This window comes from Mustelus asterias, chromosome 11 (assembly GCF_964213995.1).
Source record: "Mustelus asterias chromosome 11, sMusAst1.hap1.1, whole genome shotgun sequence".
Taxonomy (NCBI): Eukaryota; Metazoa; Chordata; class Chondrichthyes; order Carcharhiniformes; family Triakidae; genus Mustelus; species Mustelus asterias.
The window spans coordinates 104,686,426-104,708,937 of NC_135811.1; the positions used below are offsets into that span (position 1 = coordinate 104,686,426).

Genomic DNA, 22,512 nt, shown 5'->3' on the forward strand with positions numbered 1-22,512 from the left:
TGGATTGGTGCTGCATAATCTGGTTTTGAGTTGGTCTGGCCACCGCCCAGTACTGGACGTCTTTATATCTGGTACCGCAGCACATTTACGGCAGTGAAACCGAGTAAAGGCCTCTGTTCATTTCCTTTTTCCAACAGTTCAAAGCTACAGGGACACCAAAAGCGGGTTGGTTTTTGTATTTTTCCCCATTCCCCCCTCTTAGCTCTGTAATGTTGTCTCTCCACACAGACAGTGACCCGAGGCCGAATTGAACCCAGGTCCCTGGCACTGTGAGGCAGCGGTGTTAACCACTGTGCCACCGCGCCGCCCCAACCTCTCACCATTTAAGAAATACTCTTCATTTCTGTTTTTCCTACCAAAGTGGGTAACTTTCCACTTTATTTGCATTATATTCCATATGTCATGTTCTTGCTTATTTACTTAGCCTGTTCAAGTCTGCTTGGAGCCTCCTGCATCTTTCTCACAACCCTCATTCCCACCCAGTTTTGTGTCATCGGCAAATTTGGAAATATCACATTTGGTCCCCACATCCAAATCATTGATATAGATTGTAAACAGCTGTGGCCCCCACACTGATCCTTTCTGTACACCACTCGTAGTAACAGCCCGTCATTCCGAGAATGACCCATTTATTCCTTCACTCCATTTCCTGTCTGTGAACAAATTCTCAATCCAAACCAGTATGTTATCCCCAATCTCTTGTGCTGTAATTCTGCTTACTAACCTCCTGTGTGGGGCCTTATCCAACCTTCTGAAAATCCAAATGCACCACATCCGCTGATTCTCCTTTTTCCATTCTACAAGTAACACTCAAAAATCTCTAACAGGTTTGTCAAACATAATTTCCCTTTTATAAATCAATGTTGACACTGCCTGGGCACATTAATATTTTCTAAGTGTCTAAGTGAGGTATTGATAGAGTGGATTCTCAGAGGCTTTTACCCAGGGCTGAAATGGTTGCCACGAGAGGTCACAGGTTTAGGGTGCTGGGGAGTAGGTACAGAGGAGATGTTAGGGGTACGTTTTTCACTCAGAGGGTGGTGGATGCGTGGAATCGGCTGCCGGTAGTGGTGGTGGAGGCGGATTCGATAGGGTCTTTTAAGAGACTTTTGGATAAGTTCTTGGAAGTTAGTAAGATAGAGGGTTATAGGTAAGCCTAGTAGGTAGGGACATGTTCGGCGCAACTTGTGGGCCGAAGGGCCTGTTTGTGCTGTAGCTTTTCTATGTTCTATGTTCTAATTATACCATGCTTTTTAATAGATTCTAACATTTTCCCTCTTTTTTTTTACATTTGTTACTTCCTCGTCTGCAGGAACCTTTCCAGAATCTACAGAATTTTGAATGATGACCACCAATTTAACCATTGTCTCTATAGCCGCCTCCTTCAGCACTCTGGGATTTAGCTCATCTGATCCTGGGTATTTATCAACATGGAATCCAATTTTACTTTTGATTACTATCCCTTTATTAATAATAATTTTTTTCCGTTCTTCACTTTCACAAGCCCCTTGATTCTTTTGTATTTCTGAAAGATTTTCTGTATCTTCCTCCGTGAAGACAGACACAAACTAAATGTTCATTTTATCCATCATTTCCCTGTTCTCCATTATAATTTCTCTCATCTCTACATCTACGTATTAATGATTTGGATGAGAATATAGGAGGCATGGTTAGTAGGTTTGCAGATGACACTAAGATTGGTGGCATAGTGGGCAGTGAAGAAAGTTATCTCCAATTGCAATGGGATCTTGATCAATTGGGCCAGTGGGCTGACGAATGGCAGATGGAGTTAAATTTAGACAAATGTGAGGTGATGCATTTTGGTAGATTGAACCAGGGCAGGACTTACTCAGTTAATGGTAGGGTGTTGGGGAGAGTTACAGAACAAAGAGATCGAGGGGTACATGCTCCTTGAAAGTGGAGTCACAGGTGGACAGAGCGGTGAAGAAGGCATTCAGCATGCTTGGTTTCATTGGTCAGAACATTGAATACAGGAGTTGGGATGTCTTGTTGAAGTTGTACAAGACATTGCTAAGGCCACAATTGGAATAGTATGTGCAGTTCTGGTCACCCCATTATAGAAAGGATATTATTAAACTAGAAAGAGTGCAGAAAAGATTTACGAGGATGCTATTGGGACTTGATGGTTTGAGTTATAAGGAGAGGTTGGATAGACTGGGACTTTTTTCTCTGGAGCGTAGGAGGCTGAGGGGTGACCTTATAGAGGTCTATAAAATAATGAGGGGCATAGATAAGGTAGATAGTCAATATATTTTCCCAAAGGTAGGGGAGTCTAAAAGTCGAGGGCATAGATTTAAGGTGAGAGGGGAGAGATACAAAAGTGTCCAGAGGGGCAATTGTTTCACACAGAGGGTGGTGAGTGTCTGGAACAAGCTGCCAGAGGTAGTAGCAGATGCGGGTACAATTTTGTCTTTTAAAAAGCATTTAGACAGTTACATGGATAAGATGGATATAGAGGGATGCGGGCAATTGAGATTAGCTTAGGGGTTTAAAAAAAAGGATGGCATGGACAAGTTGGGCCGAAGGGCCTGTTTCCATGCTGTAAACCTCTATGACTCTATGATCTATGACTCTATCTCTTAATGGAACAACATTTATCTTTGCTGATCTTTTTCTTTTCACATACCTAAAGACTGCCTTTATGTTTCTCGTTAGCTTACATTCATGTTCTCATTTCCCTTTCTTCATCAGTTTCTTTGTCTTCCTTTGTTGGATTCTGAATGACTCACAATCCTCAGGCTCATCACTTTTTTTGGTGACTTTATAAGCCGCTTCCTTTGATCGAATGCAATCTTTTAACTTATTTTGTTAGCCACAATTGATTTACCTTTCCTGTTGGGCTTTTGTGTCTCAGAGAAATGTGCGTTTCCACTTCTCCCACAGTCCTCCCCATGAACTCTTGAATGAGATTTCGAATGCTAAGGGAATGCTACACTGTCAGCGGTGCTGGCTTTTGGATGAGATACTAAACCGATGCCCTGCCTGCCCTTTCAGGTGGGCGGAAAAGATCCTACAGCGGCTCTTTGGAGAAAGGCAGGGGTGTTACCCCAATTTCCTGACCAAGATTTATCCTTCATTCAACATCACTGAAAACAGCTTTTCTGGTCATTACCACACTGCTGCCTGTGGGATCTTGCTGTGCACCCAGTGACTGTCGTGATTCCATTACAACAGTAATTGCACTGCAACAGCCCTTCATTGGTTGAAAAGTGCTTTGGGGACAGCCTTGTGGTCATAAAAGGTGCCATATAAATGCAAGTCTCTCTTTCTTGCATACCTTGGAACTGCTAACATCTGGACTGAGATTACTCAAGTCATTTATGTAGGATGCCTGAAGCCAACAGCTAGGAATGACTTGCAGCTCCCCTTCCCTCTGGGCTGGACATGTATCCCACAGCATCATGTTCATGTGTAACCTGCCACACCTAGTCCACTTGCCCAGATGCCTCTAACTTTGAAATAACCCTACAGCTACCAATTCACAATATACAGCTCCCGATTGTTCACTGGTAATCTCACTACATGTGAGCTGACAGGCTATTCAACTCTGGCAGCATCACATTTAAAATGGACCCGCATACACAAGGGGCGGGGCTGCCTCACAGCGTCAGGGGCCCAGGTTCGATTCCCAGTTTGGGTCACTGACTGTGTGGAGTTTGCACATTCTCCCCATGCCTGCGTGGGTTTCCTCCGGGTGAATCATAGAAACCCTACAGTACAGAAGGAGGCCATTCGGCCCATCGAGTCTACACCGACAACAATCCCACCCCAGGTCCTATCCCCACAACCCCACACATTTACCCCGCTAATCCCTTTAACCTACACATCCCGGGACACTAAGGGGCAATTTAGCACAGCCAATGCACCTAACCCGCACATCTTTGGACTGTGGGAGGAAACCGGAGCACCCGGGAGGAAACCCACGCAGACACGGGGAGAACGTGCAAACTCCACACAGACAGTGACCCAAGCCGGGAATCGAACCCCAGGCCCCTGGAGCTGTGAGGCAGCAGTGCTAACCACTGTGCCACCGTGCCGCCCCTGGTTTCCTCCCTCAGTCCAAAAGAAGTGCTGGTTAGGCCATTGGATCGTGCTAAATTCTCCCTCAGTGTATCCGAACAGACGCTGGAGTGTGGTGACTAGGGAATTTTCACAGTAACTTCATTATGGTGTTAATGTAAGCCTACTTGTGACACTCAAATAAAAAATAAATAAATAAAATGGATCAGGAAAGCAGTAAAGAGAGGGCTGACTGATTTCTCTACTCTGAACCATGGGGCAATGAAACCTGGTGCAATAAAGCTGCCAGTGACTGGCCACTTCAGTATGGATCTGGTAGCCTTAAGGCGTTAAACTTGCTGCTTCATTTACCCATTGAGCCACTGGGGGAGCTGCAGCAACATCTATTTGAAAGAACAACAGGAAAGTGTTGGGAGGTAAATATTTTGGTACCTGAACCCAGAAGTGAAGATTCTATTGACAGGCTTGGGATTGCTCCGCTGTGACTTGTTGATGCTGTTAGCTTTGGGAGTGCAGGGCTGGTGATGCACCCACTCGGGTCAGTTGCCGATGACGTTATGAGGGAGATGGGGATCACCAGGCTCGGGTTGCTCTCGTTTTTGCTCCCTTTGGGCCTCCCCCGTCCGTGCTTGCTCTTCTTGCTGGCCTTGTGCTTCTTCTCCTTCACCGTCTCTTCCTCTTCCATCCCGGTGACCGGCTGAGGCCGCTTGTAGCCAGCGCTGCTGCTGGAAGGGCCGCCCATCCCACCGGAAGTCCTGAACTCCCCGGGTGAGCTCTCGGAGGCCTTCTTCGGGGCCGGAGGGGCGGAGGAGAAGCGGATCAAAGAGTTAAAGCCCGACAAGGTCCCTTCAGTGCCAAAAACGTCCCCTTTGGTGGTGTCGTAGGTGGCGGGACTCTGCGAGGAGTTGCGACCTGCCGTGTAAGTGTCCCCTCGGAGTTCAGGCTTGCTAAATATTCCAACCTCCTGGGCAGGCGGCAGTGAACTACTGGAGGTGCTCAGGAGACTGCCTGTAATGGAATAACAGACACACAACATTTTAAGGATAATATTTCCAGCAGTTTCTGTTTTTATTTCAGATTTCCAGCGTCCACAGTATTTCACGTTTGCAGAGTTTATTAATGCAGCTACACAGTAAACAACACACAAGCCCCCCCCCCTCTGATCCAAACTCACCCCCACCCCAAACACCACCGGCAGAAATCCGCCGCCTTCCGTTTAATAACGAGGGCCATTTTTCTTCAAAGTGTACAGTTTGTGTTTCACTCACAGTGGGGTCATTAAAGCAGCTTATTAATGTCCCATTCTCACCTTAAAACACATGCTAATCTCTAACTGTTTGTCTAAGTGGATCGCTTTAGCACCTCATTACTGGTAATTATCAGCGCCCAGCTATTCCAAGTGTCACCTCGCGCTTTTAAGAGCTTTCAATCATTTTAAATGGCGCTATTAATGTAAATATAATTTCTCTCTCAAAAAAATGTGTGTGTTAAAACCAACAGAACACCCTATTGTATGCCTGTTACTGGCTTAGCCCATGTGTTAAACACTGCTGCAAGACTGGAAACATTGCACAAGATTGTTCACGTGCCTGGAACCGCCACTGTATTTTCACACTGCATCGTTCTTTTTTAATAAGAGGTAGAAAGGTTTTGAAATGTTCCCTCAAAAACAATGAGAGTGTCACTCAAAAAACTTGTATTTATATCGACGGCACCCTGGATGTCCCGCAGTTCTTTACAGCCAACAGAGTACTTTTTGAAGAATAGTTACTGACGGGATGTAGGGCACCAAGCAACATAATCTGCGATTTCTTCATGTTGTGTGCGGATGACTTGCTGAAACGTAGGGTCCTTTAAACACTACTGCACGTCTGTGCGTCTGCAGTGACTCATGTTTGGCTTGGCCTGACAGGCACTTTCGGTTGTTGTGCAACTTAGGAGGGAAGGAACTAGTTTTAGTTTAGTTTATTTACTAATGTCACAGCAGGCTTATATTAACACTGCAATGAAGTTACTGTGAAAATCTCCCGAGTCAAAAGAAAGATTTCACTGAATTCTTCAGGCGCAGAACCAGAAAATCCCTACAGTGCAGCAGGTGGCCATTTGGCCCACTGAATCTGCATCAACTCTCCAAAAGAGCATCTTACATAAGAACATAAGAAATAGGAGCAGGAGTAGGCCATCTAGCCCCTTGAGCCTGCCCTGCCATTCAATAAGATCATGGCTGATTTGAAGTGGATCACTTCCACTTCCCCGCCTGATCCCTATAACCCCTAATTCCCTTACCGATCAGGAATCCATCTATCTGTGATTTAAACATATTCAACGAGGTAGCCTCCACCACTTCAGTGGGCAAAGAATTCCAGAGATTCACCACCCTCTGAGAGAAGAAGTTCCTCCTCCACTCTGTCCTAAACTGACCCCCCCTTTATTTTGAGGCTGTGCCCTCTAGTTCTAGTTTCCGTTCTAAGTGGAAAGAATCTCTCCATCTCTACCCTATCCAGCCCCTTCATTATCTTATAGGTCTCTATAAGATCCCCCCCTCAGCCTTCTAAATTCTAAATTACCCAGCCTCCCCCCTCGGCCCTATCCCCATGCATTTACCATGGCTAATCCAGCTGCACATCTTGGGACACTTAGGGGCAATTTAGCATGGGCAATCCGCACAATTTGCACATCTTTGGAAGGAGGCCGTTTGGCCCATCATGTCTTCAAATAAGCATTATGACTTAATGCCACTGTCTTTTTCCCGTACTCGGTACATTGTTTCTATTCAATCTAACGCCCTCTTGAACCCCATTGAACCCGCCTCCATCACACTTCCAGGCAGTGTTTTCCTGACCTACCCACTCGCTGTGTGAAAAGGGTTATTTTCCACATCACATCTGTTTCTCCTGCAAATCACTTTAAATCTGTGCCCTCTCTTTCTAAGCAGGAACAGTTTCTCTCTATCTACTCTTTCCAGCTCCCTCAGAATTTTGAGCATCTCTATCAAATTTCCTCTTAGCCGCCTTCTCTCCAAAGAGAGCAGTCTCAACCTCTCCAATCCATCCTCATCACTGAAGTTTCTCATCCCTGGAACCATTCTTGTAAACCTCTTCTGCGCTCTCTCCAATGTGTTCACATCCTTCCTATAGAGTGGCACCCAGAACTGTACACAACAATACTCCAGCTGAGGTCTAACTAGTGTCTCATATAATTTCAGCATAACCTCCTTGCTCTATTCTCCTATTAATAAAGCCCAGAATACTAAATGCTTTATTAACTGCCCACTCCACCTGTTCTGCTGCCTTCAATAATCTATACACTTATACACCCAGGTTCCTCTGCTCCTGCACCCCCTTAAGAACTGTACCCTTTGTTTTCTATTGCCTGTCCATTACTTCCTAACATAATGTATCATCTCACACTTCTCCGAACTGAACTTCATCTGCCCACTCCACCAACTTGTCCATGTCCTTTTGAAGTTCTACACCGTCCGCCTCACAGTTTACAATACTTCCAACTTTTGTATCATCTGCAAACTTTGATACTATCCCAGGCACCAAAATCTAGATCATTGAGCTATATCAGGTAAAGCAAGGATCCCAGTACCAAACCCTGGGGAACTCCACTACAAACCTTGCATTTATATAGCACCTTTCATTACCACTGGGCTTTCAAATGAAGTACTTTTGAAATGTAGCCACAGTTCCAATTTAAGAAAATGTGACAGCCAATTTGTGCACAGCAAGCTCCCACAAACAATAATTTGATAACAACCAGATAATCCGTTTTAGTGATGTTGAGGGTGGCACGATGGCACAGTGGTTAGCACTGCTGCCCCGCAGCACCCGAGTTCAATTTAAGCCCTGGGTGTTTGTCTGTGTGGAGTTTACACATTCTCCCTGTGTCTACATGGGTTTCCTCCGGGTGCTCCGGTTTCCTCCCACAGTCCAAAGATGTGCTGGTTAGGTGGATTGGCCATGTTAAGTTGTCCCTTAGTGTCCCAAGCTGTGTAGATTAGGGGGATTAGTGGGGTAAATGTGTGGGGTTACGGGAATAGGGTGGGTCTGGGTAAGATGCTCCATCGGAGATGGGCCAAATGGCCTCCTTCTGCACAGGAAGGATTCTATGACTAACAGTTAAATATTGTCCATCAGGATGGAGGTAACTCCCCTGCTCTTGTTCAAAATAGAGACATTTTGTCCACCCGAGAGGGGTAAATGGAACCTCAGTTTAATGTCTTATCTGAAAGACAACATACCTGACTGTGCAGCACTCCCCGCGCCCCCCCTCCCGCCCCCAGACTGCACTGGAGTATAAGCCTTTATCTTTGCATTGAAGTTCTGGAAGGAGATTTGAACCCAGGAACTTGTAACTCAGAGGTGAGTGCCTTTGCTGACCTAACTCTGGAACTGAGTCCAGGCGAGAGGTGAGCTTAAGGATTTATTGAGGAGATACAGAGGACCCACTTCTTCTGGTGGGAGGGATCCAAGACAAGGTGGCAGAAGCTTAACATTACAGCTCGTGAAGGAAATCTGGAACCACTTCTTCACACCAAGGGCAATAGAAATTTGCAACTCTTTCCCCCAAAAGGCTGTGGATGCTGAGTGTTAAATAATGCTTTTAAAACAGAGATCAGTCGATATTTACTGGCTAAGGGTATTGACAGACCTAGTGCCAAGTCAGGACAATGAAGCTGAGGTACAGACCAGCCATGATCGGATTGAATAGCAGAGTGGGCCTGAGGGGTTTAATAGCTATTCCTAATGTTCCTACCAGACCACAAAAAACTACAAAGGGTCATGAACGAAGCCCAGTCCATCACGCAAACCAGCCTCCCATCCATTGACTTTGTCTGCACTTCCCGCTGCCTCGGAAAAGTAGCCAGCATGATTAAGGACTACATGCACCCCGGACATACTCTGTTTCCACCTTCTTCCGTCGGGAAAAAGACTCAGAAATCTGAGGACACATACCAACCGACTCAAGAACAGCTTTTTCCCTACTGCCAGACTTTTGAATGGACCTATCTCGCATTAAGTTGATCTTTCTCTACACCCCAGCTATGACTTTAACACTGCATTCTGCACCCTCTCCTTTCTTTCTCTATGAATGATATACTTTGTCTGTTTTAGCGCACAAGAAACAATACTGTTCACTGTACACTAACGCAAGTGACAATAATAAATCAAATCAAAAATCACTGATCTGTGTTCTAAACGGCCACTACATTTGTTTACATAATAGGTTGGCACAGTGGTTAGCACTGCTGCCTCACAGTGCCAGGAACTCGGGTTCAATTCCCTGCCTTATGTCACTGTCTGTGCGGAGTCTGCATGTTCTCCCCATGTCTGCGTGGGTTTCCTTTGGGTGCTCCGGTTTCCCCCCTCAGTCCGAAAGACGTGCTGGTTAGGTGCACTGGCCGTGCTATATTCTCCCTCAGTGTAACCCGAACAGGCGCCGGAGTGTGGCGACTAGGGGATTTTCACAGTAACTTCATTGCAGTGTTAATGTAAGCCTACTTGACTCAAATAAACAAGTAAAAAAAAAAACTGCACTTCAACATGGTTCGTCATCGGAAAGGTAAAATAAAGTATCAGATGATGTATGCCTTTTAACTTTGAAGTTTCCCATTGCAAACATCCTGGTCAGATATTTTCCTGTCCAAACTAATATGGCTTTGCTTGCAACATTTCATAAGTAGTTCACAAGCTGCCAATTGCTCTGCAAGGCCCACGGGGTGTGAAAGGAGTTCCATGCAAATTCCTTCAACTGAACTGTCGGAGCACGAATGCCTGGCAGGTGAAGGAAGTGTCAGGGGAAAGGGCTGAGTGAGTACATCAGGTATGAATTAAAACAGAGTCAACACAACATACAGAGGAACTGTTCCCATTTGGTACAAGGGTTGAGAACCAATTTAAAGGATTAAAAACAGAAAACGCTGGAAAAGCTCAGCAGCATCTGTGGAGGGAGAAACAGAGTTGACGTTTCGAGTCCTCAGGATCCTTCTTCAGTTTAAGGGGTTTGGCAAAGGGCTGGTGGCAACATGGGAAAACCTTTTCTTTAAAAATAAACTGCAGCGAGTGGTTAGGATCTGGAACACATCGCCTGAGAACGACTTTCACAAGTGATTTCGATAAACACCTGAACAGAAAAGCTTTGCAGAGTTACAGGGAAAGGGAGTTGTTCTTCATAGAAATCATAGAATTCCTGCAGTGCAGAAGAGGCCATTCAGCCCATCGAGTCTGCACTGACCCTCTGACAGAGTATCTTATCCAGTCCCTCTCCCCCCGCCCTATCCCCATAGGCCCACACATTTCCCATGGCTAATCCCCCTAACCTACACATCGTGGGACACTAAGGAGCAATTTAGTATGGTCAATCCACCTAACCTGCACATCTTTGGACTGTGGGAGGAAACTGGAGCACCTGGAGGAATCCCACGCAGACACGGGGAGAATGTGCAAAATCCAGAGACAGCGACCCAAGGCCAGAATTGAACCTGGGTCCTTGGAGTTATGAGGCAGCAGTGCTAACCACAGTGCCACCATGCCACCCATTCTTACTGAGAGCTGGCATGGGTAGGACAGGATGAGCAATCTTCTCCTGTGCGGTTACCATTTTATAATTCAATAATACAAGCAACAAAACCTGAATCTGATATTTATATAGAATCATAGAATCCCTACAGTACAAAGGAGGCCATTTGGCCCATCGAGTCTGTACCGTCCACAATCCCTCCCAGGCCCTATTTCCATAACCCCACACATTTACCCTGCTAATCCTCCTGACACTAAGGGTCAATTTAGCATGGCCAATCCACCTAACCCACACTGTGGACTGTGGGAGGAAACCGGAGCACCCGGAGGAAACCCACGCAGACACGGCGGGAACGTGCAGACTCCACACAGAGAGTCACCCGAGGCCGGAATTGAACCTGGGACCCTGGCGCTGTGAGGCAGCAGTGCTAACTAACCACTGTGCCACCGTCCCACCCAATATATCATATTGTTTGTCCTTTATTTTCTTATTCATTCACAGGATGTGGGCATTTATTGCCCATCCCCCAAGTTTAACTGGTGTGGTTTGCTGGGCAAATTCAGGGAGAATCAACAATGTTAGTGTGGGGCTGGAGTCACATATAGGTCAGCCCGGGGCAGGCTTCCTTCCCTAAAAGGACATTTGCGAACCAGCTGGGCTTTTTGAACAATCTAACGGCTCCCTGGCTAGCTTTACTAATATCCGGTCATTGTTTCAACTTCAATCCAAATTTTCAAAAGGACATTGTGGGATTTGACTTCTGGTTCTGTGGACGAGAGGTCACAGTCTTAGGATAAGGGGTAGCAAATTTAAAACAGAGTTGGAGGAGAAACTACTTCTCCCAAAGGGTTGTGAATCTGTAGAATTTGCTACCCCAAAGTGCGGTGGATGCTGGGACAGTGAGTAAATTTATGGAGGAGTTAGACAGATTTTTAACTGGTAATGGGTTGAAGGGAGAAGGCAGAAAAATGTGGATGAGGAGCATATCAGCCATGATCGAATGGCGGAGCAGACTCGATGGGCCGAATGGCCTAATTCTGCCTCTATATCTTATGAACTTATTATGAGTGCAGTAACTGAATGGCCACAGACCCTTTGAACGGTCTACCATCTAAGTGATGGGGTGTCCCAGCCCAAACACATCAGGGTCAGCAAATGGATGGCTAAGATCCCAATGTTCGGGATTTCCAACGGAGCTTTTAGCACACAGGACTCACAACAGTGGAACAATTCAAATCCTCTGAGGAGACCTGAATTGGGAAGTTTTTAAGAAACAGTGACAACAAACTAAAAGACAACTATCTTTCTACCAAGTGTTGCAAAAGGTTTGCAACACAGGAACAGGCCATTTGGCTCAACTAGCTTACGTTGGTGTTTATGCTTCACATGAGCTTCCTCCCAGCCCGCACCTCAATTAACACCCGCTTCTGTCCCTTTCTCCTTCATATTTTTATTTATTTTTCCTTTAATTGAATTTCTGTTATTTGCCTCAACTACTCCTTGAAGTTGCGAGTTCTACATTCATAGAATAGAATCATAAAATTCCTACAGTACTGAAGGAGGCCATTCGGCCCCTCGGGTCTGTACTGACCACAATCCCACCCAGGCCCTATTCCTGAAACCCTACACATTTACCCTGCTAATCCCCTGACACTATGGGGCAATTTAGCGTGACCATCCAGCTAACCCACACATCTTTGGACTGTGGGAGGAAACCGGAGCACTTGAAGGAAAACCCACGCAGACACGGGGAGAATGTGCAAACTCCACACAGTCACCAGAAACCGGAATTGAACCCGGGACCCCGGCGCTGAGGCAGCAGTGCTAACCATTGTGCCACCGTGCCGCCCCACTCTAATCCATTCTAACCACTCGGAGTAAAGAATTCTCTCCTGAATTCCGAATTGGATTTACCAGTGATAATCTTATATTTATCATAGAATCCTACAGTGCAGAAGGAGGCCATTCAGCCCATCGAGTTTGCACCAACCACAATCCCACCCAGGCCCTAACCCATAATCGCATGCATTTACCTTCACTAGTCTCCCTGACACTCAGGAGCAATTTAGCATGGCCAATCACCTAACCTGCACGTCTTTCAGACTGTGGGAGGAAACCCACGCAGACACGGGGAGAATGTGCAAACTCCACACAGACAGTGACCCAAGCTGGGAATTGAACCCGGGTCCCTGAAGCAGCAGTGCTAACCACTGTACCCGCCCTTGGTTCTGGCCTTGCCCACTCACGGAAACATCTTCACTATGTCTACCCTATCAGATCCTTTGTGACGCTCTCTATCAGCTCCTCGCTGAGGAAGCAAGTTATCAAAGGACAATTTGTCAAATGTGAGCCACAGTCAGGACATTCCGACTCTGCGGGATTGACTCAACACTTCTGCGTTGGAGAGGGAAGTTGATTGGACTTGCATGCTTGATTAGTTTACAGTAATTGTTGTTCGATTTATTTTTATGTATTAGTGTCACAAATAGGTTTACATCAACACTGCAATGAAGTTACTGTGAAAATCCTCTAGTCACCACACTCCAACGCTTGTTCGGGTACACAGAGAGAATTTAGCACGGCCAATGCACCTAACCAGCCCATCTTTCTTTGATTTGATTTATTATTCTCACATGTATTAGTATACAGTGAAAAGTATTGTTTTTTGTGCGCTATGCAGATGAAGCATACCATTCATAGAGAAGGAAAGGAGAGAGTGCAGAATGTAGTGTTACGGTCGTAATTTAAGTTAAAGTTTATTTATTAGTCACAAGTAGGCTTACATTAACACTGCAATGAAGTTACTGTGAAAATCCCCCCAGTCACCATACTCCAGTGCCTGTTCAGGTACACGGAGGGAGAATTTAGCATGGCTAATTCACCTAACCAGCACGTCTTTCGGACTGTGGGAGGAAACTGGAGCACCCGGAGGAAACCCACAGACATGGGAAGAACATGTAGACTCTGCACAGATAGTGGCCCAAGCCAGGAATCAAACCCGGGCCCCTGGCGCTGTGAGGCAGCAGTGCTAACCACTGTGCCACCGTGCTGCCCTGTATAGTAATCAGGAGCAGGAATGAAGGACTTGTGGTGCAGTGGCAGCGTCCCTACCTCTGGGTGAGAAGCTCCAGGTTCAAGTCCCAAGGCAGGACTGGTTGGCCATGCGAGGAGTGTTCAGGATGTGGTTCAGTGGGCCAATAATCCATCCATCGCCTCACCATTATTCCCCAAAGGAAAAAACTCGTGCGTGAAGCTACGCTGAAGAAAAGTAGTGGGAATTCTGCTTAATCCCCTTCCCTCCCCGTCTCAACCCCCCTGGAGTTATGACTAAATAGAAGCCCCCTACAAGCAGCTGGGCTGGGAACAGCGAGCTGTGGAGGGAGCCCGGCCCCTCACTGATCCTCCAGCTCCATTCTACCTCAGAACAGAACAGTGTTCATGTCAACTCAGCCATGCAATGCTGCCTGAGCGCTTACTGCAGACAGGACAGAGGCTGATTGACAGCGGATTACAAGGACCGTAATCCAATCAAAGGGCTCAGATGACATCACAAGAATCCCACGAGATGAAACTTCAACCCGTCTGTTCATCAGCCGGGTCTCGAGACGAGATTACTGCCTGCAATCCTGACAGACATCTCCAAACACTTCAATTACATAGCGTTTAAGAAACAATGCAACTTCCTTCTGCACTGAACTCGAAAGCCATGGAGCTGGACCACACAGCTCCTTGCTTATGTTGGGAGGTGTGAATTATAGCAAGATTTGCATTCTCTCACAGTCACATGCTGCGTTATACTTTCCCCTCATCTTGAATCCCATCGCGAGATGCTAAATAGTCTGGGTCTGTAACCAACAGAGAAAATGTTGGAAAATCTCAGCAGGTCTGGCAGCATCTGTAAGGAGAGAAAAAAGCTGATGTTTCAAATCCAGACGACCCTTTGTCAAAGCTGTGGGTCTGTGTTCCTTGGAGTTTAGAAGAGTGAGAGGAGACCTTATTCAAACAGACAAGATCCTGAGGGGAAAATCTCAGCAGGTCTGGCAGCATCTGTAAGGAGAGAAAAGAGCTGACGTTTTGAGACTAGAAAGCTTTGACAAAGGGTCATCTGGACTCGAAACGTCAGTTCTTTTCTCTCCTGACAGATGCTGCCAGACCCGCTGAGATTTTCCAGCATTTTCTCTTTTGGTTTCAGATTCCAGCATCCGCAGTAATTTGCTTTTATTAAGATTCTGAGGGGGCTTGATAGGGTGGATTGTGAGATGCTTTCACTCGTGGGAGAGTCTCAAACAAGGGGGGACATAGCGACAAGATAAGGGGCTGGTCATTTAAAACTGAGGTGCGTAGAAATTTCTTCCTGTGAGACTGGTGAATCTCTGGAATTCTCTGCCCCAAAGGGTGGTGGAGGCTGGATCGTTAGGAGTATTTAAAGTGGAGGTGGATAAATATTTGATAGATCAGGGAATAGAGGGGTATTGTGGAATGGCAGAGAGGAGGAGTTGAGGCCGGCATAGATCAGCCATGATCGTATTGAATGGCGGGACAGGCTTGTAGGGCCTTGTGGCCCACTCCTGCTTCTATTTCTGGCATTCTTGTGTTGTGAAGGACAGAACATCAGAGCAGGAACTAATACAATAACCAAAAGACTGCTAGAAGCTGGAACTCTGACCCTTCAACAACTGTTCAGTCATCAATCTGAAACATTACCACTTTCTCTCCACAGACACTGCCAGACCCCATGAGAATTTCCAGCTTTTTCTGTTTTCTTAAACAGGAGTAGAAGTTGGCCATTCAGCCCCTCAAGTCTATTCTGCCAATCAATTAGATCATGGCTGATCTGTATCTCAATTGAAATTTATCTTAATTGAATTTCATTGAAGCATACAAAATTCTTAACGGGACTTTCGGAGTATTTCACAGATTCATAGAATCCCTACAGTACAGAAGGAGGCCATTCAGCCCATCGGGTCTATACTGACCACATCCCACTCAGCCCCTATTCCCGTAACCCCACATATTTACCCTGCTAATCCCTCTGACACTAGGGTCAATTTAGCATGGCCCATCAACTTAACCTGCACATCTTTGGACACTGGGAGGAAACCAGAGCACCCGGAAGAAACCCACGCAGACACGGGGAGAATGTGCAAACTCCACACAGATGGTGACCCGGGGCTGGAATTGAACCCAGGTCCCTGGCGCTGTGAGGCAGTGCCACCATGTCACTGTGTCACCACTGTGCCACCATGCCACCCCATATTTGTCAAGAATGTTTCTCTGGTTGAAGAATCTAGAACTGAGGGTCTCTTCTTTCAGGGGGTTGTGAATCTTCTGGAATGCTCTACGCCAGAGAGATATGGAGGTCCAGTCATTGAATAAAGTCAAGCTTGTGACGGACTGGTTCTTGAACAATAGGGGAGTCAAAGAGTTATGCGGAACAGGCAGGAAAGTGGAATGCGGGAGAAAATCAGATCAAACATGATCTTACTGAGTGGCGGAGCAGGCTTGAGGGGCCAAATGGCCTACTTCGACATAGAAAACAGAAGCAGGCGTAGGCCATTCGACCCTTCGAGCCTGATCCGCCATTCATTAGGATCATAGCTCATAATCAAATTCAATACCCTGATCCCCCCCCCACCACATATCCCTTGATCCCTTTAGCCCCAAGAGCGACATCTAATTCCTTCTTGAAATCAGACAATGTTTTGTACTCAACCACTTTCTGTGGTAGTGAATTCCACACATTCACCACCCTCTGGGTGAAGAAATTTCTCCTCACCTCAGTCCTAAAGGTTTAACCCATTATCCTCAAACTATGACCCCTAGTTCTGGCAAGCTGCACTTGTTCCCACAATTACTCTTGTTCCTACAGTCTCAAGATAAGAAGTTGGCCATTTAAGACTGAGATTACAAGAACGTCCTTCAATCAGAGGGTGATAAGTCTTTGGAATTCTTTACCCCAGAGGGTTGTGAATCCTCAATGAGAATACTCAAGATGGAGATGAATTTTAGGCACGAAAGTAATTAAGGTTTATTGGACTAGAGTGGAAAGTGAGATTAAGGTAGAAGATCAGACATAATCCTATTGAATGGCGGGAGCTGGCTGGAAGAACTGAATTATACTACCCTACATTTTCATAACTCTACCGAGCCGCAACTGGCCAACAGACAGCAATTAGAATGAGGTTATGCATTTTCTATGACTGATACTCTTGTCAACTTCAGTAGCTGCTGCAGCAGTGACGCAGTTTGTAAATATTAACTGAAACGGACAGACTGGATCACATTAGGTTCGACCCACCAAATATATCGAGTTAGCTGATCTCAACCAGGGCAGCAATAGACATGAGCCAATTGACAACAACAACTTTGCAAAATGCCCAAGTCTTGACATTAGACGAGAACTGGATTCAAAAAGTGATGCCAACTACAGTCAAACAGCAATTGAGATTTACTGCCAAACACATGAGGAATGGCTATTTTTACTGAGTGCAGGGCAACTGTGACCACACACGGAACTGTGACTCAGTTCCCGATACGATTGCAGGTGAGGAGCGGTGAAAATCGATGCTAGTTCACGTCTGCAGAAATTCCAGGGCTACAGGTGGTGAAGAAGGCATATGGTATGCTTGCCTTTATAGGACGGGGTATAGAGTATAAAAGCTGGAGTCTGATGATGCAGCTGTATAGAACGCTGGTTAGGCCACATTTGGAGTACTGCGTCCAGTTCTGGTCGCCGCACTACCAGAAGGACGTGGAGGCGTTAGAGAGAGTGCAGAGAAGGTTTACCAGGATGTTGCCTGGTATGGAGGGTCTTAGCTATGAGGAGAGATTGGGCAAACTGGGGTTGTTCTCCCTGGAAAGACGGAGAATTTGTGCACAGCAAGATCCCACTAACAGCAATGTGATAGTGAGCAGATAATCGATTTCAGTGATGTTAATAAATATTGGAGGGACACTGGGATGTCAGTTTTAATATCTCAGAAAGACGGCACCTCCATTAGTGCAGCAGCCTCTCAGTGTACTGCGGCAGCACTGCCTAGGTGTTTATAAGTGACGTTTGAACCCACAACCTTCTGACTCAGACGCAGGCAGTCTGATCTGACACTGATGACGCTCACACTGCTGATTTCCTAGACTTTGCAGAAGGCCTTAAAGATATTTTTGGGGAGGCTGTTCGGGGCTTCCTGCCGCAGCAGTGTGGCTTCTCTCAGCTGGGCCGGCAGCTGCAAACTTCTGTTTCAATTTGTGTGGGTGAGTGACTGTGCGTGTGTTCACGTACGTACCGGGGCGTTTGTGCATGTGTTGGTTGAAGGAGGTAGACAGGAGAGTGTTGATGCATTTCATCTGTTTCTGACATAGTTCAGGAATAGAACATAGAAAAGCTACAGCACAAACAGGCCCTTCGGCCCACAAGTTGCGCCGAACAATTTCCTTACCTTCTCGGCTCATCTATAACCCTCTATCTTACTAACCTCCATGAACCTATCCAAAAGTCTCTCAAAAGACTCAATCGAATCTGCTTCCACCACCACTACCGGCAGCCGATTCCACGCACCCACCACCCTCTGAGTGAAAAACTTAGTCCTAACATCTCCTCTATACCTACTCCCCAGCACCCTAAACCTGTGTCCTCTTGTGACAACCATTTCAGCCCTGGGTAAATGCCTCTGAGAATCCACTCTATCAATACCTCTCAACATCTTATACACCTCTATCAGGTCACCTCTCATCCTTCGCCTCTCCAAGGAGAATAGACCTAGCTCTCTCAACCTATCCTCATAAGGCACATCACTTAATCCCGCAACATCCTCGTGAATTTCCTCTGCACCCGTTCTATGACTTCCACATCCTTTCTGTAATGAGGCGACCAGAACTGGGCACAGTACTCCAGGTGGGGTCTGACCAGGGTCCTATACAGCTGCAGCATTATCTCCCGATTTCTAAACTCAATTCCTCTATTGATGAAGGCCAGTAATCCATACGCCTTCTTAACCACAGCCTCTACCTGCGACGCCGCTTTGAGCATCCTACGAACCCGGACCCCAAGTTCCCTCTGTTCTTCCACACTGCCAAGCGCCTTACCCTTAATATTATATTCTTCCATCCTATTCGACCTGCCAAAATGAACCACCACACACTTATCTGGGTTGAAGTCCATCTGCCACTTCTCCGCCCAGTCTTGCATCTTATCTATGTCTTGTTGCAACTGCTGACATCCCTCTACACTATCCACAACACCTCCAACCTTTGTGTCATCAGCAAACTTGCCAACCCATCCTTCCACTTCCTCATCCAGGTCATGAAGCCCAGGTAATGGTCACACACTTTGTGCTTCACTTTACTTTTTGATTTGGATTTGGAGAGGCCAGTGTCCACTTTGACCCACTCCCCTGGCCAGGGCTCTGACCCTCTCCCCTGGCCAGGGCTCTGACCCACTCCCCTGCCCAGGGCTCTGACCCACTCCCCTGCCCAGGGCTCTGACCCTCTCCCCTGCCCAGGGCTCTGACCCTCTCCCCTGCCCAGGGCTCTGACCCTCTCCCCTGCCCAGGGCTCTGACCCTCTCCCCTGCCCAGGGCTCTGACCCTCTCCCCTGCCCAGGGCTCTGACCCTCTCCCCTGCCCAGGGCTCTGACCCTCTCCCCTGCCCAGGGCTCTGACCCACTCCCCTGCCCAGGGCTCTGACCCACTCCCCTGCCCAGGGCTCTGACCCACTCCCCTGCCCAGGGCTCTGACCCTCTCCCCTGCCCAGGGCTCTGACCCTCTCCCCTGCCCAGGGCTCTGACCCTCTCCCCTGCCCAGGGCTCTGACCCTCTCCCCTGCCCAAAGCTCTGATCATCTTTCCTAATTTCTCCTTCCAAGACTCAATGTCAAGTTTTGTTTTACAACATCCTACAAAATGCCTTTGGATGTTTCACTACATTAAAGATATTTTATAAATATCAGCTCCTATTGTTGATATTTCCATCCATTCGCACAACCTCGTCGATATGCTGAATCCCATTCTACCCTGTGTACCATCCTTACATATCATCAATTCTAATGCCCATTTCATTTTATCTTTCCCCCTTTTTCTTCATTCTTCTTGGGAGTTTTTAAAATTGTATTCATTTGTGGGACATGGGTGTCACCGGCTGGGCCAGCATTTATTGCCCATCCCTAGTTGCCCTCGTGTACGTGGCAGCCCTTATGTTGCTGGGCTAGCGAACTGGAGACCTCGCCCAATAATTCAGAGAATGGGAGTTCACATCATTGCTGTGACAACTTGAGAATTTGAATTTGGTTAAAAAAGAAAACTGGAAATAAAAAAAACCAGCTCAGTAAACAAGTGACCATGAAGATGTCAGATTGTCATAAAAACCCAACTGGTTCAACCGTCCTTTGATGGAAGGAAACCTCTCACTTACAGCAGGTGCAGACCCACGTGTAAGTCCAAGTTACAGACCATTTCATAATGATCTGGGACGTTAAGGGTGCTATATAAATGAATGCAGGTGTTAAATGTCCCCCAAAGTGGCCCAGTATGTCGCACGAGTTGTTTCCAACTACCCCTTAGCAGACTGAATCAAAACTTTGGCACTCCCTCCCTAACATCTACACCACATGGACTGCAGTGTTTCAAACAACATCGGGTTGCTCTCACGGGGCAATCAGAGATGGGCAATAAATGTTGGCTTTGCCGGCGACACCTGCATCCCACGAGTTAAAAAGAAATTCCAACTGCAGATGGTACCTTGCTGAAATGGACTTGCGGATGAAACCGTGGCAACACCGGCCGTGCTCTTCCCTGGCTTTCGTCCCCTTTGGCTGGAGCCATGACTGGGAGCCTTCTTCCCTTTGACCTCCGACCTGGCGACCTCTGCCGTCTCCTTCCCGCTCGTGTGCGTCGCAGATGCTCCCTGGAAATGTTTATTGGTAAAGGGAGCTGTGGTTTCATCCAAACCTCTCAAGGTCCCTGACATGTAGTTGTGACTGCTGCTGCTGCCAGCAGTTGTGCAAGTCTGATAGTTATTAGTTAGATAAAACAAAAGGGGAACAAAAACAACAGCGCAGAAACTTCTCATTAGTTCTTTTTTTTTAAAAAAGAAAATAATTTCAGTCTTAGAATTGGCCTGTAGGGCCAGAGAAACAGCTGGAATTACCAAACAGAACAGATGTGCAATGCACCAGAGGCACTTTAAAATTTCAGGGGAAGAATTCAAGCAAAATTTTAAATAAGGAAGTTTTGATTTACGCCATAAGATTAAAGCATCTCTTGTCAAACAGGTAAGTCACTGATGAGTAAAAGCTGTTGCAGGAGAGTGCCGTGAATGAACTGCGCTACAAAAGGCTACTTTATAATTATACCCATTATCAAATACCTTGGTGAAAACTTATACCTGTCGTATTTCTGGATCAATTTTGCACAGAATCACAAGGTTGCTAATCGGCCCACAGAATCTCACAGCCTCCCAGTCCCCTTTCAAATATTTCCCCGTCAAATATGTATCCAATTCCTTTTCGAAATTTACTGTTAAATCAGCTCCCACCTCCCTCTCGGACACGGGGGACACAAGAGGAGCACGGGTTAATTGTCCAATCGCACTGTCCTGTAGCCTGCAGCCTGCAAAGAGGGTGTAGGCAAGGGAGATGGCACAACAGAGGTGTAGCCTTCTCTCTGAACCACAGCCCACTGGCACGCAAGGGCAAATTTCAGTGAATTTATCCCATCGATTTTAAAATTAACTCAACAGTTCCATCTTTAGTAACTTCTATGAAGTGAACAGAGCCGAAACAGGCCACTTGCTCCACGCTCTGCATGAGCTTCCTGCCAGTTGCCTTCATCTAAGTCCAGCAGCATAACCTTTTATTCCGTTCCCTTTGCGTGTTTATCTCACTTCCCCTCAATATGCATTGATACTATTTACTGCTTGTGGTAATGAGTTCCACATTCTAGCCAGCCTATGGGCATAGAAGTTTCTTCAGAACTCCCAATTGAAATTTTGGCGACTCTCTTATATTGAAGGGGGGGCACCTTGTGGCACAGTGGGTAGCCCAACTGCCTCGGGGTCAGAAGCTCCGGGTTCGAGTCCAACTCCAGGACTTGTTGGCCAAGGAAGGTGAACTTACATAATGCAGCCAGACAGGTTAAGCATCAGCCTGCAAATCCCTTCAAACTCAGGCAGTAAGAGCAACGTCAACTGCTGATCATCCAAGTGATGGAATGAAAGTTGGAGTCTCGCCATCACTATTCATAGCTCCTGGCTACAACATGCAGGCATCATAGAATCCCTACAGTGCAGGAGGAGGCTTTTCGGCCCATCGAGCCTGCACCAACAACAATCCCATCCAAGCTCTATCCTTCTAACCCCATGTATTTATTTGTCTGCTGGTCCCCCTGACACTAAGGGGCAATTTAACATGGCCAACCCGCCTAACCCGCACATCTTTGGAGTGTGGGAGGAAACCGGAGCACCCGGAGGAAACCCATGCAGGCACGGGGAGAATGTGCAGGCTCCACACAGACAGTGACCCAAGGCCGGAATCGAACCCGGGTCCCTGGCGCTGTGAAGCAGCAGTGCTAACCACTGTGCCACCGTGCCGCCCATAAAGGTAAAAGTGCATGTTGCCACAGCATCCTCGGACACCCTGAGTGAACTGTAAGACAACACTACCACCAGCTTACACTGCTTACCCACAGTGGAAACATCTCTATGGTTGACCCAACCCCCTCATAATCTTAAAAGCCTCTATTAGATTATTCCTCAGCCTACTTAGCACAAGGCTCTCACTAACCCAGCACAAACCAAAGTTTCAAATTCAGGCTGCCTCATCTGTGCAGTTCAATAAACATCTCAACTGGTGCTTTTCCTTCCTGAGCCATTGTAGGACCTGGCACCCTGACTGTGTTACCCCACCAACCCCTGCCATAGCCCTGAGAATCCACTTTCACTAACGTCAATAGTTATAT

General features: G+C 46.8%; 1 protein-coding gene across 8 annotated transcripts in view; it reads right to left on the reverse strand.

Moving 5' to 3' along the window:
• The window catches only part of LOC144500760 (protein AF-10-like), a 213,661-nt gene that overhangs the window by 76,216 nt on the left and 114,933 nt on the right, over positions 1-22,512 (reverse strand). For 6 of the 8 annotated variants that reach the window (XM_078224166.1, XM_078224162.1, XM_078224163.1 and 3 more), the window contains 2 exons: positions 20,296-20,563; positions 4,474-5,049 (listed from right to left, as the gene is read on the reverse strand). In XM_078224166.1, the coding sequence (XP_078080292.1) occupies positions 4,474-5,049; positions 20,296-20,563 (844 nt within the window). The remainder of the gene's footprint in view (positions 1-4,473; positions 5,050-20,295; positions 20,564-22,512) is intronic. The other 2 variants (XM_078224169.1, XM_078224164.1) reach the window with 1 other exon arrangement.